General features: G+C 46.8%; 1 protein-coding gene across 3 annotated transcripts in view; it reads left to right on the top strand.

Moving 5' to 3' along the window:
* The first annotated feature begins 775 nt into the window (after window positions 1-775).
* The window catches only part of LOC119461771 (sphingomyelin phosphodiesterase-like), a 148,046-nt gene continuing 131,189 nt past the window's right edge, over window positions 776-17,632 (top strand). The window contains exons 1-2 of one of the 3 annotated variants that reach the window (XM_037723149.2): window positions 776-921; window positions 16,649-16,832. In XM_037723149.2, coding sequence (XP_037579077.1) covers window positions 16,677-16,832 — 156 coding nt within the window. In that variant the 5' untranslated portion in view covers window positions 776-921; window positions 16,649-16,676. Of the gene's footprint in view, window positions 969-16,628; window positions 16,833-17,632 lie in introns of all 3 variants that reach the window. The other 2 variants (XM_049672151.1, XM_049672152.1) reach the window with 2 other exon arrangements.

Here is a 17,632-nt window from a genome sequence, read left to right as displayed (position 1 = left end):
TTATCCTCCAAGAAATGCCTGCGGTTTGGCCCATTCGTCACGGCCTCCCCACGTACGCGACACATCGCTTAAGGCGTTGCAGGCCAATATATTTCAGGCAAAGGCGTAAACACGTGAACCCGCCATGGTTAGGCGCACAAAGGTCAAAAGCTTTTTTCTCAAGCGCATTCCTCGTAGGGGTGGGGAAGACATTTCCTTCGTCTATCCTTTTTAGGTGTGCCCAGGCCGAGAGAAGGCCTCACACTAGCTAAACAGTTTGTCAAACTGCTAAAACAAAACAAACTAGCTGAACAGTTTGTCATCCTTATGAAAAGCAAGCTCGTCCCGGAGAGCTTTTTTTAGACAGGAATGGACGGGCTCTGCGCTCGGCCAAAGTCGCGACCCTCTCGCTTTTGTCCATTTCGTGATGTGTCTCACGCGTCGCGCGCTGGTTGGGGCCGCCGCTGGTGTTGAAATCCAATCTGGCGGCTGAAGCCACTTTCGTTGATGGGCGCGCATTCTCCCTTCCCGCCGCATCAACGGCAGCTTTCGTCACGTCTGCAGGACGGCAGATCTGGTTTCAGTGTGGCGTAGCTCGCGTCGGCGGCATACATTTGCTCAGCTACGCTCTTATCTGACAGGGACATCCCTTCCGATAGACGACGATCGGAGCTCGTGACGTTGAGTTGATGCGGTGAGTGAGGGGGGGGAGTATAGATAGCGTGACGCGCCTGTTTTCGACCTCGTGGGTCGTGCGTGTCTGTGCGAGGCCCAATCGCTGAGCTGACGAGCCCCCCCCCCCCCTCCCCCCCCCTTCCCCACTGAGTGCGACGGCACAGCAGCTGTCAAGAGGCGTTTATTTGTCAGGAGGAACCTCTTCAGGACTACAAGAAAGGCGCCTCTCGAAAAGCACGGTCGCTGCACTATCGTTCGCGCTTACAGGTGATACAGCCTTATCTCGACGATTGATCACGAAACTGAGCTTACAGGTGAGTATTATTTCGTTTTGTTCCTAATTCTGGCAGCGGACCTACTATATCGCCCATCTGTGTCCACAATATGAAATATTACTCATTATTATGTAAGCTTAGAGGCATCCACATTTCAGTTTGGAGCGCTTCGGCAATGCAGTGGTGAAAAATAAAAAGCATGCAAAAGAAATTAGTGTTAAAAGAATGATGATGTTCAGGACTATTCTTTATACGAAGAGAGAAAGGAAAATGCTAGCCACAGTAATGAAGGCCAACCTGATAGCAGTCAAAGACAGAGCGGAACAATTCCCGCTAGAGTTAAGGAACTAATAGGATTTGGCTTAGAGGTCACGATTAGGACTTTAGCGGAAATAACTTCAGAAAAGGCAATCAAAGTCGCAAGTAAGACACAAAGACAAGAAACGGGCAAGCTCTCTCAAAATGCGAAAGACCTCATTAAAAAAAGTGACTGAGCTTAAGTCTGCAACTCCAGAAATCGCGTCAAATTGGACGAAATATCAGAGCTAATCATCAAGCGGAAAAGTAGTTACCTTCAAATTTATCAGGTTCGAAGGAATAAGGAAGCAGTATAGAGTGGGGCAAGAAGCACATGCTCTGGCTGTTTAATTTCTCTCTCTTCAAAAAAAAAAAAAAAAAAAAAAAAAGCCATCATGCAGCGTATTCCACGCTCGGCGGCAACCGGTAGGCGCGCAGCTGATTTTATGTAGATGCTGGTGTAAATTAAAATGTGTTGGCTACGTGACTACGTTATTGTAGACACTACGTGACGTCTTGTAGATGCTGTGTTGATGTAATGCATGTGCTCACATTGTTTGTGTTGAGGTAATACACTAAAATGAATTAATTTGGCCTACCGATCATTTAAACAAAGTAAATAATGGTCACTGCTTCACATGCGACCACATCTATATATACAGGCAACGGCTTCCATCAGAGTTGGTCTTGTGGTGCAGATATAATAGTATATTGCAGTGTACGTGTTGAAAAAAATACGATACGCAATGTTAAACGGTTAACGCGTCTACACAAACGCGTCGATTTCGCCTCCCTATCGAGACGTTGGCAATTGGCCTTTGGGGTTGTACTGAATTGCACGAACAACATTTGTGGCGTGTACAAGCCAGCGGCACGACGCAAGCGCTTTCTGTTGAAACTTCTCCGCGCTAACGTCATAGTAGAGTTAGCGTGGATGCCTTTATGGGAAAATATGTGGCCGGTGCATTTTGTTGCAAGTGAGGGGACTAATAGATAAGAACTAGAGCTATTCTTCGAATTGCTGCTAAATGGAAATGCTTCGGGTGCAGGCGACCCTTAAATAAGCAATTGCAGAAAGTTTGGCAATGTTGACAATTAAAGTTAGTTCTGTTAGTGATTCTCGCAGAATCTTTCAAATTCCTGACTACTACAAATCTTGGGCGACAAAAAAAAAAAGAAAAACATTTTGCCTCAAATCTCTTGTCCTTAATTCTTTATGACAGCGACATCGTCGGTGAAAACAATCAGCACATTTCAACGAAAAGCCTGCGTATAGGTTCCATTCGCCCTACTTGTGTTTCTGTCTTTCGTGATTGTCATTTCTTTAGATATGCACAAAACACCCGTCACGGTTACTGAGTGGTTACGGCGTTCTGCTGGTTAGCACGACGTCGTGGTCGGCTGAGCACCGGCTGCGGCGGCGGCATTTACATGGAAGAGAAACGAATAAACACTTGGTGCACGTCAATTTAGGTCCTTGTTAAAAAGACCGTTGTGTTCGTCTCCTCCTATCCCCGTCTTTAGGGTCGCATTCCTGACCGTCACGATGCGCCGGCCTCGAGCAAATGAAGAGAAAGCGATTTTAGTTGTTGTTGCGAGAACAAAACAACGAGGGAACTTCTGCTGGCCGGACCTTAACTGCCGTGCAGTGAGCCAGTAGCTAAACACAGGCCAACAAGGGGATAGGGTAAGCAATGGACAGCCTGAGAGAGAACAACACAAGAGAAAAGAAGCTATGTAAAGTGTTCGTATGTTTATAAATGTTGTAAAATGGCCGACAGCTGGGCGAGTAATTTAGTAAGGCAAAAGGAAGAGCGCGCCAGGACGTCACGGAGAGATGAGCGCCATATCCAACATAGGGACGAGCTTGTGCCGTGTAAGATGGGCGTAGTTTATCACGTGCCCTAAACGTGTGGCAAAAGATATATCGGGGATAGCGGGATGTGTATTAACGTGAGATTAAGGGAGCATGAGGGATCGCTTTCCAACAGCCCAGGTTTACATTTTCCGATGCACTGCCGCGAGTGCGGTTGCATAGGCCTGTTTTCGAGGACGCGGAAGTTATTTCCAGGGAAAGCCGATTCATCGGCAGTAAGATAATAGAGGCTTTCCATATCATGACAATGGGAGGTCGTTGTATTAGCCACCCGTCGATTAACCCTTTGTTTCCCACGGACATTGCACATAGTGCACGTAACCAAAACTGATATTTTTAGGTTGTTTTTGTCGAAGTATCAATCAGAAAAAAACACGCAAGAGAATACATATACATTTTATTGAAGTTTTGTTACTGCCACAAACGTGGCACTCAGGAATGAGAAGGTGAAAATAGGAAAACAGGTATTGATTTCTGGCGGCTCTTAGGAAGTGTGGAAAACTTGAAACTAGTTGATCTTTTCAGTATCTACGCATACATCAAATCAAATCAAAATTTATTCCAACATAAAACTGATGTTGAGGACCGTGGACAAAAAGCCAGCAAGGCTTGACGTGGTCCATGGCACTGTTTTAAAGGCAGCAAAAAAAATCAAAGGATAAACACAGTTTAACACAAAATAAAAAAAACACAGTTTAGCACAAAATAGACCAAGCATTTCTTGCAAAAGAATTGGGTGCGCCTTTTGCATGAGCTCAACTTGCACATGGGGGCATTTTTTTAGCCACTTTCACCGGCCAGTGGCCAACTATGTGACGCCTCACAGACAACTCTACATAGTATGCTCTTTTCGATACTTCGGCGTTACCTGAGACTGATGCCTCTGGTAAAGACGCCTCTGAAGAAACCATGACGGGTAAAAGTTCAGTACACTCATTGTTCGATTCACGCATGCCTTCTAACGAGTATTTACATTGGAAGGACGCAACTGCGCTTTTCTTGTACCCTACGTCTGTTTGACCCAAAAGGGAGAAACTCAATCATGACCTGATCAACAAGCTTCAGAAACATATTCAAAGGGCTTCTCACTTTCTCCAAGCGATCTGTTGGCCTCAGGAAGATATTATTCACCGCAGTTAATGTTGATGTCCTTTTTTACCCAGTGCCATATTTTTTTTTTCGCTGGTTCGTCTGAGTCGATGTTACCTGCATTTCTTGTTCACTGTCTGTAAAGCTTTCGCTGTCACTGCGTGACCGTCTTTGCTACAGAGTGTACTGTTCGTCGCAATCATTTCCCTCCAAGTTTTCATCGGCGCTTCCACTTGGATATTCAGACGGAAAAAGAATTGCTTGGATTTGTTCCTCTGTAAGGCGCTGCCTGCATAGTCCACAACAATTTTTTTTTCATACGTCAACGTAAAATAGACTGACAGCGAACAACAAGCGCGGAAGTTATTTGACGGCAAACGAACGAAAAAAAAAAAAAAAACATTATTGCAGAGCCCTAGACACGGCGTTACACTTATCGCCGTTTATCCGCAAAACAGGACCGCATGGTCCTGAGTGCCACAAACGTGTATGCAAACCAAAACTATACTAAAATAAGCGACAACGAGTGATACTTTAATAAAACTGCTTAGGCGCGTTCCGCAGACATTGTACAAGAAGATGTCGGTGTTTTCAACTTTATATTCCAGAAAGTAAACACAGAGAAGCAAGAAAAAGCAGCACACTCACTGTCTTTGCCGGCCGCACGTGGAAGCAATGTTTGCAAAACAAGAAACGCCCTTCTGTGGTAACCGTAGCGTCATCTAGAGATCGCAAGTGGAAGCATCGGCATCCACATTTGTGGTAGCTACGAATTAGGGGCTATGCGATTGAATTTTTTAGATAAAAATTTTTCGAGAAAACTGCCACAAACGTGGCACCTGGGATACAAAGGGTTAATCTATCTGACACAAAGTAGGCGCATCCAAGTTATACGTACTACCATTGACTCCCGCGGCCTTCCACGTGTCAGCAGTTCTTTTTCTTTTTTTAAAGGTTTTATCTAAAGGTTTTTCTTGCTACGTTGTTAACATTGATGGTGACGCGCCACCTAGGCTGGGCACTATTTAAGGTGGATTACGTGCTTTCAATAAGTCAGATTTTAGTCTGCACTCGTCTGTCTCCCTTCTTTCCTCGTGTCCCGTCCCACCGCGAAGTTTGTTAAAATATACAGGGTGTCCCAGCTATCACGCAGCACGATTTAAAAAAAGAGGAACGGCATTACGCGAAGCAAACCTAGTGCGTATTGTTTCCAGTACAGTGGAGCAGCCGCCAGTAATTTTTTCGTTACTGAGATTTAATTAGGTACCTGTAATTAATTATCTAACTCGAGAAGTACTCTCCTAATTATCAAAGTGTCAATGAGAAAGTTGTAGAGCACATGAAAAACTATTCAGTTATGAGGCACACCGTACTGGGGGCCTCCTGGTTAATTCTGACCACTAGGGGATCTTTAACCTGCACCCAATGCATGGGACACGGCCGTTTTTGTATTTCACCCCTATCGAAATGCAGTCGGGATTTCATCCCGCGACTTCATGCTAGCAGAGCAACACCGTAAGCCAGCGCGGCGGGTGTGCGGTATTCGCACATTCTCACCTCGACACTGCAAAGGAAGGACAATAATGAACGTTTCGATTAGAAATGTACCAGGCATGTAGCAAGGATTTTTGTTCGGAGGGGGCGCTATTGTTTTTCCTTTTCGTGTTGTATCTGTAGCATTGGGACAATGCTTTTTTAAAAGGGGGATTAACACAGTCAACCACAAAAGTTCATGGACCACGAGATCCCAGGAAACGTTCAATTTCCAAGCAGCCTGTAACAGTAGTCTGTAAAACCGAACATCACAATGTTATACATGTACAGGGTGTCCGAGCTATCATGCACCAAGATTTAAAAATATGCAAATGATACGTAGTGGGCCAGAACCAAGGTACTATTCTTTGCCTTCGCTTGGAGATTCTCAGATTATTTTTTGCATTCCGCCTAATTACATAATTAGACCTAATGAAATATTCAACTTCTCAAATATTACAATTATATGAAAAGTGTAAATGAGAAAATGGTACAACAACATGAAAAAATTGGTCGGCCTTTTCACTCCGTGATGATGTTTAACCAGCGAAGCTGAAACGTGCGGCCCCGGTGTTTATCACTGGGTTAACCCGAGGGTTCATTAAAGTATTTCTCAAATATGAGGTTACACACACGTTCGGCTGCTACGAGAGAACGACGTCACTGACGGTATGCCCGCAGTTCGGAGTTGTCGCTTGCGTTCGATGTCTCGAGTTTGCTCGGCGGCGTGGTTAGCAGCATTCGCCCGCCATTGCCGCTTGGGATTCTTCGCAATTAAGTTGCTTCAAAATTAAATCTGTCCGCTACGTAAGACAAAGAATGGCTCATACCCGTGTTTACACGGCCTCCGCATTACGACGACAGAGAAGAAGTGAAATTCCACGCTTGAATAAGGGCGCCAACGAACCAGCTGTGGAAGAAAATGACGACGCTCGAGCCAGTGCTGACGACAATAGTTTTCTGTACACAGGCGATTCCGCCTAGCCATATACGATTTCGCCTAGGCATATAAAGCTTCGCTTTAAAAACTCCCGGCACAGCTTCCTGCTGCTCAATACGTGCTGCACGAAAGTGTTTTTCTGAGCGTGAAAGAAGCCCGCGAATACATGCAAAGTGCCTCAAACGGCCAGTCTCGAGGTAATTTGGTCCAGGCATATACATATGTTGACGGTGAGCGACCACAATGGCACAAAGCAGGGCACGAAACTATTTATTGGGCCCTGAACTTGATCCCAGCTAAGCGAGTAAAACTCAACACAACAATAGCGGCGAGAACACTCGACGATCGCCGAAAACCTGATCAGTGGGTCAGACGACGTCGACTAGTTATACTTGACTCGCGGAATGTTCCAGCGCAATCGCTGGCGCGCACACAAGTTCTAGAATGCGCAACGCTATTCACGTCACTCGTGCAATCTGATTACAAAAGGTTAAGCGACAACACAGACAGCAGATAGAATCGACCACAAGAATCGAGAATGCTCTGATATACATGCAGGTACGTCCTGCGCTGAGCGGTAACGTTTAACATTTTTTAGCCGGTGAAAAATCTGTCACCAGAAAAAGATAAACAAGTACACGTGCCAATATACATATTAGTCATGAATGGGACGAGTGGCGCATCGGATCGCTTTTCTCGCGCATCGCCTTTGTGTAAACGGCGGTGATGTGACAGGAGAGGGTAGTTCCAGACGGGTTAAGCGACAGGTCTTCTGTCGCGGTGCATGTAAATGTTGGCGTGTCGCATTGACGGAGAGAGATGGCTGCCGCCGTGTGCTGGTCCCCACTCGCCGTCTGAATCGCCTGAAACAGGTTTCGGACGAGGGTGGATGCACCACATGTAAACGCTCTCGCGTAGCTATTGCCGTGATGCGCTAAAGAATGCGACACGCTACTGTCGCATTTATGTAAGCGTAGCTATAAAGCCAACGGGCCTTTGCTTGCTGCACAACTTATTTAAGAAAAGAAGGCATGGCCCATTGAAACGTTGCGTTGCTCGACGTCTGGACCGGAGGACCGGCTTTTTTCAAAAGTGTAGATGAGGTTACATGAGGACATTACTTATACAGTTTTAGCTGTGGGCGGAGCCAGTACACATCATCAGTCATGTTTGAGATCGTGAAATAAATGAAGAAGGTGCTTACGACGATAGTTGAATAAGATGGAAAAAATGAGAAAAGTGTACTAACAGGAGAAAAAAAAACTGAACAAGAAAGGTCGATCAAGCAACCGTTGCCTTCAAGGACCGTGGCTTTGAGTTCAAGGAACGGGAAACATGAGTGCGTTGCAGTACGGCTAACCGCGCCGGAGCGCAGAAAGGAAAGCAGGAGCGGACTCTTGTTCTGACGCAGCGTGGTATGCACGGTGTGCAAGCTGCATTGTGTTGGGATTTCTTGACGCTTCACGGCTCATTTCTGTTCGTCAGTATTTCAAGGCTCTACAGAGTGCCAGAGTTTTTGTTCGAGCCTGCCTTGAGAGTGTTAAAATTAAAGAAGTAGGATTCTGCTTATAAATCTTTACACCGGAAAGGACTGGCTCGGAGGCCTATACAGGGGAGTGGGGTAAATAAAAGCGGAAGATCACATACGAAGGTCAATCCCGGCCTCGTGTGCAAAGTCCCAGAGGGACAGCAGCGTTGTGCGAGCTCGACCGTCACTACTGTGTAATGTATAATTTGTCTGTATATACACGGCGGTTCCTTTTGTTAGGTGCACCAAATTTTCGAAAATTGCCCGTGGCCGATCGCCCAATTGTAACCCTTGATTTAAATAATTCTTTGAAGCGACCATTGCTTCTAAGAAATATCAAAATGTTTGATTAAATAATTAACATAGCTGTGCTAATTACTGTATTAATTATTCACTTCACGGCACATATTTCGATCAATGAATTGTCCCTAGTCACTATGCGAGGCATATGGGCATAGAATGAATACTGCCTATTGCATCTGTTTCGAGATATGCAGCATGAAACTTGCGCTAAACCGCACGGTTGCTCAAATTACTTTTTGTAGCGTTAGCTACACTGGCCTAGCCAAGCCCGTTTCGCGCGGCACATCAAGAGCCGTGCTGCGCATGCGCAAGGATCAGTGATGTCACACGGCTTGCGCACCGGAGCCACCGGAGCCGGCACCTCTCGCGCACTCCGCCGCCGCCGCGCGCGACTCACCGCCGCCGGTCTGCGCATTCCAGAGGAGTGACGTCGTAGCCGTGGTAGACGCACTGGCGCCGGCGCGCGCTCGGTGTGCAGTCGCCGTCTGACACTGCGCTGGAGCCGCTGCGCTTCTGACTGGCGTTTGCCAGTGTGGTATAGCCATGGAGAAGGAGAGCGCAAATGCTGCTCTCAAGCTAATCCTTGACAATCTAGACAACCAGGAAAGCTAAGAATAATCAGCTGAACCTTTGCTAACGCTACGTATATCCTGGCATAGCCGAGCTAAGCCACTGCAACTTTTTTGATAAAACGCCGTTTTATGCAGTGAAGCACCAACCTAACTGGAATGCCAATGCATTTAGTCAGACATTTTGAAAATGAATATCGCGAAACTGGCGTACATCTGAGAAGTCACTCTAAAGCAATGTGCCGTAAAGTAATTAGTGAAAAAGTTGGTGCAGTCATGTTAATTATTCAATTCACCATTTTAATGTCTGATGCTCCTTACCAAATCTGGCAAGGAACATCTTACATAGATTGCATAATTATTTGCACCTGTGGTTTGTCGTTCTGTTGATAGCTTTGTTTTTGACGCACCAGAAAAACTCGAAATGTACAGAGGGGTCCACTGTTAAAGGGAACACCGGAGCGCGTGGCGTCTGCTGGGCGCCACCACCGGCTGGCGGCTGCAACAAGTTTCGCGCAGGCGCAGCGAGTTTCGCGCAGACGCCGTGAGCACTGTGGGCGGTGCTCTTTTGTCGTCTGCTACCGTCGGCTGCCGCGCTTCGGATAGTAGCGAAGCAAGCCGAGCACGCCTTTTTAATGTTGGCCGGTGAGTGCATGGTCGCACACTGATAGCCAGCCGTTGCAAAGGCGAAAGAAAATTAGACGAGGCAAAATATTGACACGCAGGTATATTCGCCGTTTCAACTTACAAGACAAACGTGATAATTTTTTTACGGACGTCTCTTTGTGGCACAGCTATATAAGAGAATACTCCTCCATGTGTAGAGGCCATCTCATTTGTGCTACTGCATATTCGAGTCGCTGCAGTGCAGTGCGTAGACTGCAAAAAGAATCCACAAGCGCCTTTAACGAGCATATTAAGTTATAAAAAGCTATCAGACGAGTTATCATTGAATCATGGGAATCGACGTGCACAGTAAAAAAGTTGGCGCAGTTTCACCCGAAAGGCGAAGCATCAATTGCGATAGCAACTTAGTAGAGAGCTATACGGAGTAAGGATAGTAGTTTTATCCGCTGTACAAACTTGGACATGCAGCAGCACCGGCAACACACAGCACTGTTGTCGACGCCGTCGGCGTTTTGCCCGCGTTCGCACAAAATGCGTGCGGCGTTGGTGACTGTTGCCGGACCCTCTGATATAAATAGGCACTTGGTGCCGCAGCTAAACGTCGCCTCCCTTCCCTGCCCCCCCCCCCCCCCCCCCCCCCCCCCCCGTGGCCTTTCGTGCGTCAGAAGAAGGCGCGTTTGCTCTACATATATGGTGATTGTAAAGGAGGAAAGAGACGCCTACTTCTGCAGCCCTTAAGGGAGCACGGCACAGAACGCGCGTTTGTTCTCCGCCGTGCGTTCACTCCCCGTGAAAGCGCGCGTCCCTCGCGCCCTTTCACTCGCACATACAGCGTTCGGCGGCGCGCGGCGATGATTTCATCTCCATTGACGTCATACGGAACCTCACGGCGACGGCAACGGCGACGGCGACGCCGACGGCAGAAATCTGCTTTGGAGTGTCCATATAATTGCTATCGCAATAAAATTTTTTGAAGCGGGCAAATCTTTATGAAACGAGACAGCGAAGAAAAGACGGCACGGTCACTGTTGCTGATGTTTAGGTCATTTATCTGATAATACATATATTCAGTCACTTTGCTTCCAGCTGGAAGGAATGGGCCTGCGTTCAAACAGAGATTACGCAAGCCGCTTGCTTCGCGACGATCCGAAGCGCGGCAGCTGACGGTAGCAGACGACGAAAGAGCACCGCCCACAGTGCTCACTGCGTCTGCGCGACACTCATTGCGGCCGTCGACCGGCGGTGGCGCAGAGCAGACGCCACGTGCTCCGGTGTTCCCTTTACCAGTGGACCCCAATGTACAACAGGTTGGTGAAACGTGGAGCAACAGGACGTAACGACAGCCATAGATGTGGGTTCAAGCTCCACTATACATACATAGTACTTTATTGAGCGATGCGGCAACGTATACACTTGCAGATTTAGGAAGCATACGATTATTCAATGAGAAGACGGAATGGTGATTGTATTGCGCCAAGCCGTCTCCTACCTACGTGTTTTTAAAAGTAATAATAATAATAATAACACTGATTTTAATACAGTTCCTTTTTTGTCAAAGATGTCGTTTTGTCCCTGGTTCGAATATTTGCTTCACACCGCGATTTGATATTCGTACGCCGGGGCTTCTCCCTAAACACGGAGATAACTCCGTCGAGGCTGGCTGGCACCCGGTGAATGCTTCATGAGATCCAGCTGATTAAGCCACTCTTAAGCCGTCATGTTCCGCAAATATGTCTTTACTCGCATCAGTGTCGACCACTGTCAATATTTTGACGCGTGTGCGAACTTTTGGGGGCAGGTCTCCCACACATTCAACTCGAGCGTCCGTGGCATGGGAGTAGAGCTGCAAAACCAGAAGCAACTTTTAAATTCAAAAGAGTAGCGTGGGAGCTTTTTGCAGGGCCTGCCATTGGGACTTCCATATAGCACTTTATTTTTGAGATAGGGACACGTGACCTCAAAGGATAACTGTGCAGACTTAAGGTTACCTGGCGACGTGCCTTGGCAGGACTAATTACAAGCTCTGTATATATAATGTTGCTGTCCTATGTCCAGTGGTTTGCAAAACGGCGCTTTAGAGAGGCTCACAGATTGTCGATATAGGAGATGTACGATGCTCGCCTGTTGTGTTCCTATGCAGAACTAGAAGAATGATTGGCCCGATATTTATATGCGTGCCGACTGCGCACCCGAGGTACTTCACAGTTCCCTCCGAACCCGGCCACTCTGCATGGATCCCAAGTGAAATTGCCCTTCTTGTATCGAGGGGAAAAAGAAACCGCGAGACTGACATTAGACTCTCTTGCCCGAGTGGGAGCAACGACCTTAGAGATAATGTTTATGCCTGCCTATGACAATACGTTGGAGAAGTTGGCTTATTTGCAAGTGACCAGTTGCTTATCTCTTGCGGGAAAGAAATGGTGGGATCACTGCTTGTACATGTATTCCGCTTTCGCTTGCGAAAATGGACGGAGAGTTTAGTTTCAGCGAAAGGGGGGTAGGGGGGGAGGTGTGGCCCTGGGCCCTTCCTTGAATACGTAACTTAAATGTACCTTATTAGAGATGCCAAAACGTTGTAAAATTGTACATACACACCTCCTCCTCTTATCATTATCATCCATCAGCCCTTTTCCTCCCCGTCCCTTCTCCCCAGTGTAGAGTAGCAGGCCAGAGCAAGTTACAGCTCAGGCCGACCTCTCTGCCTTTCTGTAAATAAATTTCTCTCTCTCTTTTAAATGTACCTTATGACATTACCAGACCCCCGTCTCTAAAAATGGCACGTGTAACAGACGGAGTGGAAATTTAGGCAGCATTTTACTTTTTTTTTCTCTCCCAGGACGTCGAATTTAGCTCTTCAAGTCTGTGTGCCCAAACGACGGAAAACCAAACTGATGTCCACCAAGAAATTGATAGTACAGAGCACATATAGTAAGCATTAATATTTATTTTAAGTTGGGTCAATGCTGGTAGCTCAAAAATCTGAGTAGCGACAATCAGGCAGCCAAGCAATACACGATATCACCAGGCCTTCTGCGCCTGCGTACGCTTTTCTTAAGTTTCCTTTCCGCCGGTGTTCGAACACAACGGAAAGGCCTTGCGCGATGTTTGTCGATTTGGCCTCTTCGCCAATAGAAGTTTTGTGGAAGCACTGGGGAGGGCCCCGTAATGGAGTGCCTAGTGAATGATTCAATATTTAATTATGAGGTTTTACGCGCCTCATAATTTTACGCTGTAGTGGGGGACTGCGGAATAATTTCGACCACCTGGAGTTCTTCAACGTGCACCTAAATCTAAGCACACGGGTGTTTTCGCATTTCGCCCTCATCGAAATGCGGCCGCCGTGGCCGGGATTTCATCCCGCGAAGTCGTGCTTAGCAGCCCAACACCGTATATCCACTAAGCAACCACGGCGGGTGATTAAATCTTCTCCCCGGTTGAGGTGCTGCAGACGTGAAAAAGTTTATTTCACGATGTTAACGGCGCGCTTTCTTGAAAACCTGCATTTGTTATCATCATCAACATCATCATCAGCCTACATTTATGTCCACTGCAGGACGAAGGCTGTGATCTCTGTGATCTCCAATTACCCCTGTCTTGCGCTAGATGATTCCAACTTGCGCCTGCGAATTTGCCAACTTCATCACCCCACCTAGTTTTCTGCCGTCCTCGACTGCGCTTATTTTCTCTTGGTATTCGTTCTGTAACTCTAATGGTCCAGCGGTTATCCATCCTACGCATTACATGGGCTGCCCAGCTCCATTTTTTCCGCTTAATGTCAACTAGAATATCGGCTATCCCCGTTTGCTCTCTGATGCACACCGCTCTGTTCCTGTCTCTTAACGTTATGCCTAACATATTTTGTTCCGTTCGGCCGAACATATGTCGTACCGTACCTTGAACCCGTGTGAGCAAAGAGGTGGCACGAATGTTATTCACTCGCTTCGCGACTGCGTCGGTTCTACCCATTTTACACCTCCTCGCCCCCCTCCTCTCTACCATTCTATCAAACTTCCTTCTGAACTTGCACGTTAGTAGAAAGGCAAGCGCTGCAACTTCTCCAGTGCTATTGAGGGAGGTCCCGGATACTTACAGCTGTCAAGAGGCTGTCAAAAGGCTTACAGCTGTCAATATAGTGATGCCCGGGAAGCTCCAGAGGGCGTTTTGCGCATTCGACACGGTGCAATGGTCCAAAAGAGTTTCTCGCATCGCCTTTCGTCTCTGTCCCTCATGTCACGTGTACACACGCTCTGAAACAATCCACAACGCGGTGTGCCAGACAGCAAGAAGGGTGACCGCCTCCTTCCTGTTCGTTTCTGTGTGTCTTGCCTCACGATTTTTCTAGCTATTGTTTCCGTTTGCTGGCATACCCTTACCATATCTCGAAACACTCTCGACCCTAACTTGCGACTTTGCCTGCCACCTGGACTCTCCTGTCTCGAAACAACTTTAATGCGTCGCGCGTGGTCGGGTGTCGCATTTCCAAATTCTTATAGTCATTCCTAATACGAATGGCCAACAGCACGGCGTGCAATTTCAGCGGGTGCGATGAGACTCGCGCGTAGCTTCTGTGTCGTTGCCCAAACTTTGACGCTAAACGACTTACTGCACAAGCTAAACTCAGCCTATTAGATGATAGAGTGTTTGCTCTCGGAGGAAAAGATCCTGGGACCATTACCTATGCATTCTTGCATGCGAAAGGCCACGAAAGCCCTTCTGCACTTCTTGAAGGTGACAGGGCTGTATGAGCGCTTGTGACAGTCGACATTCTTCTGCGGCTGGCTCTGTGAATGACTGACTCTTTAATATTAATATTATTCTCGCTCCTTCTTATCTATTCTTCTCCTTTCCCCCTCCCCAAGCGTAGGGTAGCCAACCGGGCACGTCCTTGGGTTAACCTCCTTACCTTTCCCGGTTCGTTTAAATCTCTCTTTGTGCGAACCTCAGAATTCATTCAAGGTAGATATGCCTTGCAAGCTCACCCGCTACAATTCGTGAATGACAATACGTGCCCTAAATCAATTAAGTAAAACGTTAATTACCGATTTTTTTGTGAATTAGTCTATTATGCGTTTAGATTTCTCGTGCAAATTATGTCCACCTCTTGAGTAATCCAGCTCTAGGACTGTAATTACGCCATCTACCACATGCAATCTTTAAAAATTCTGAATGATCTAAAAAAAAAAAAATAAAACACCCTGTATAGGCCAAGCGCTGTTGCGTATAATTTTGCTGATCAGCAAGCCAGAAGTTCAAGTAAACTGCCCGATCTAGAGATTACTACGATTTGGCTATATTTTCTACGCTTGGATATGTGGTTAGCGCTATCAGCAGCAAACGAGTGCAGGCAATCAGGCCAAGCAACACGTGTTCGTTCTTTTTTACGAGAGCGCAGACTGGCCGCGGGATCAGCAGATTAGATTGAACGCTCGCGTGTCTTGAGTGTCTGAACATTATCTGTTATTTGAGACGTCAAATTTGTGGCTTGCGCGTTCTTTGTTTCAAACGATTCTTATTGCTCCAGGAAGTGATGCACACTCGAAGATTCATATATTCTCGGTAAATAATTTAATATCGCATTATTTATGTGAAGGATTTTCGGTTACTGGGCGCCGAGTTCGACAGTGACGTCACTGTCTAGGAAGCTTGGTCACGTGGGCCCCCAAAGCTGTGACGCACGCACTATTGCATCGTCTACTCGCACGCACGTTCTGTACCAGCGCAGGCAAATAAAACCACGCCGACAGTTGTCATGGCTAGCTGCGGCAGCTCCGATACCGACTTCGTCTGCGTCCGATTCGGTTCACTGCACTCTAGACTCGAGGTTATCTAGGCTTGTCCGGTTTGGTGGGTTAGCGCTCATTGTACGTCACTCTAATGCGGTATGACGTCAAGAAAACTGTCGTTACGCTTCCAACACAGTGACGTCGGTGTCAATGGCGCTAGCGATGGGTCTCGATTGGGAAAACGAGAATTTAGGCACTCTTTGGAAGCGAATTAAAATGTATTTTAAACGTATGCTGTGTTGACTGTGCTGTGCTGCGTTTGCTGTGCTGACTTCGTGTTGACTGTCCTTGCATACAGAGGAAGCCTACAGCAGGCTTTTTATAGCCTAAACATTTGGTGTCTGTACCCCTTGTACTTCAAAGCCACCTAACTCACTTGAAAATACTGCTAAGAATTCACTGCACACGAGAGGGCGGCAGAGATATCATTGAAATCACTACCCGCCGCTACACAGCCGAGTGGTGGCGTTGCGCTGGCGTTGCGATGCGGAGGTTGTGGGTACGGATCCCACCGACTGCAAGTTATCGTGCACTTTAATTTCCCCCTTTTCCTCATTATTTTCTGCATTTCAGTTTAAACGATAGCTGATTTTTCGTATGCTTCCCTTGGCCTTATGTAGCTCTGACGCGCACGAATTTCGGATGCATTTACCGCTTATGTGAAATCATTACGCTGTGTGCAAGTGTTTTGTAAATATGCTACTCACAATTTATTGGCATATTTCAAGGTGGTGCATAATGTATCGAGTTCGTCTGCTTTAGATATATTTTTAGATGCAGTTTAACCAACTGTGCTATTGTTTTTCATTGCAGAGTTAGAGCTAAACTTGTCAGCGGTGTTTTCTTTCTTTTTATTTTGCATTTTTCAAGAATGCTAGTAAGATAACCGACGATCTAAATAAAACATCTGCTTCGCAGGGTCTCAAGATTTCTTTCTCTTTTATTTGCAACAAATCTCACCAAAACGGATGCATTGGTTGCTGAGAGAAACGCTTCCTCGTTTCCCATGTGCTTAGATAGGAGCCTCCTAGCTAATGATAGTAAACAAAGCGCTTGCCGGGGTTGGGCCTGTGATTAGCTGGGACATATTCTTCTTGCACTTTAATTTCAACGAAAGTTACTGCCACCTAGTGAATATTCACTCGCACTTATAGTGCCGTTGTGCTTGTTGCAGTGTTCGCGTGCCCGACCAGCGAGGGACCATGAAGTTGTCCCCGCTGACACTGATGCTCCTCGGTGCCTGCTTCTTTGTACCGAGCCACCGAAGCGCACCCACGCACCTTCGCTGGGGCGCGCTGAGGAAATTCCGGGGAGGCGAGTTTCTGAAAACTGAATGGCTTACCCAGCACCTTGAGCAGGTAAGCATGGGTGTCCAACCACCGTTGTGGGTCAGTCACCATTTTCACATTTGGCTGGCGGAAGTTCTGGCTGGATTGTAGCTTATACTGGGTTATCGGTCGGCGCAGGACGCACGTACTCCATAAAAAATTTCTGCGATAATTTCGCTAATTACACAGCATAAGAAACTTACTTATTCAGATTGTAATCCCCATGCGGGTTGTACATTCTCGACTGCCGGGTCACCAGCGATTACTTTCAAATGTACAGCATTATGATACGTGTATGAGTAGCGGACATACTTCATACGTGAGCTGAGACTTAAAAACTGTGATCGACGCTATCATTGTCATTTTAGTTTTATTTATGTTTTTGGGCACCAATTACGTTCGTCACTTCCTAACCGACAGAAAGGCAAAGATCACCGTGGCGGACCTCATCTCGGAAGAGATTGAGATTGGTAGCGCTGGCACACCACAGGGGTCCGTGATATCGCCGATGCTATTTAATCTGGCATTAATCGGATTACCAGCAAAACTACAAGAAATTGGGGGCCTTAACCATACTATATATGCCGATAACATTGTCCCATGGAGGAAGGAGGGTAATGATGGGCAGTTAGAACAGACACTCCAAAGCGCGATTGAAACAGTCAAACGATACCTAGAGGGAGCCGGATTGGTTTACTCGGCGGAAAAATCAAAATTATTATTGTACAGGCCGACTCGCAGGGTCCGTAAACCAAACAGCTACAGGGGGCCGACAATCTAGAAACGGACATACAATTGAAGACTGCCGATAATGAACCCACACCTAAGGT

The sequence above is a fragment of the Dermacentor silvarum genome, chromosome 8, assembly GCF_013339745.2.
Source record: "Dermacentor silvarum isolate Dsil-2018 chromosome 8, BIME_Dsil_1.4, whole genome shotgun sequence".
Lineage (NCBI taxonomy): Eukaryota > Metazoa > Arthropoda > Arachnida > Ixodida > Ixodidae > Dermacentor > Dermacentor silvarum.
Note: the sequence above shows the minus strand (reverse complement) of the source record. Positions and strands in the feature narration are given on the sequence as shown.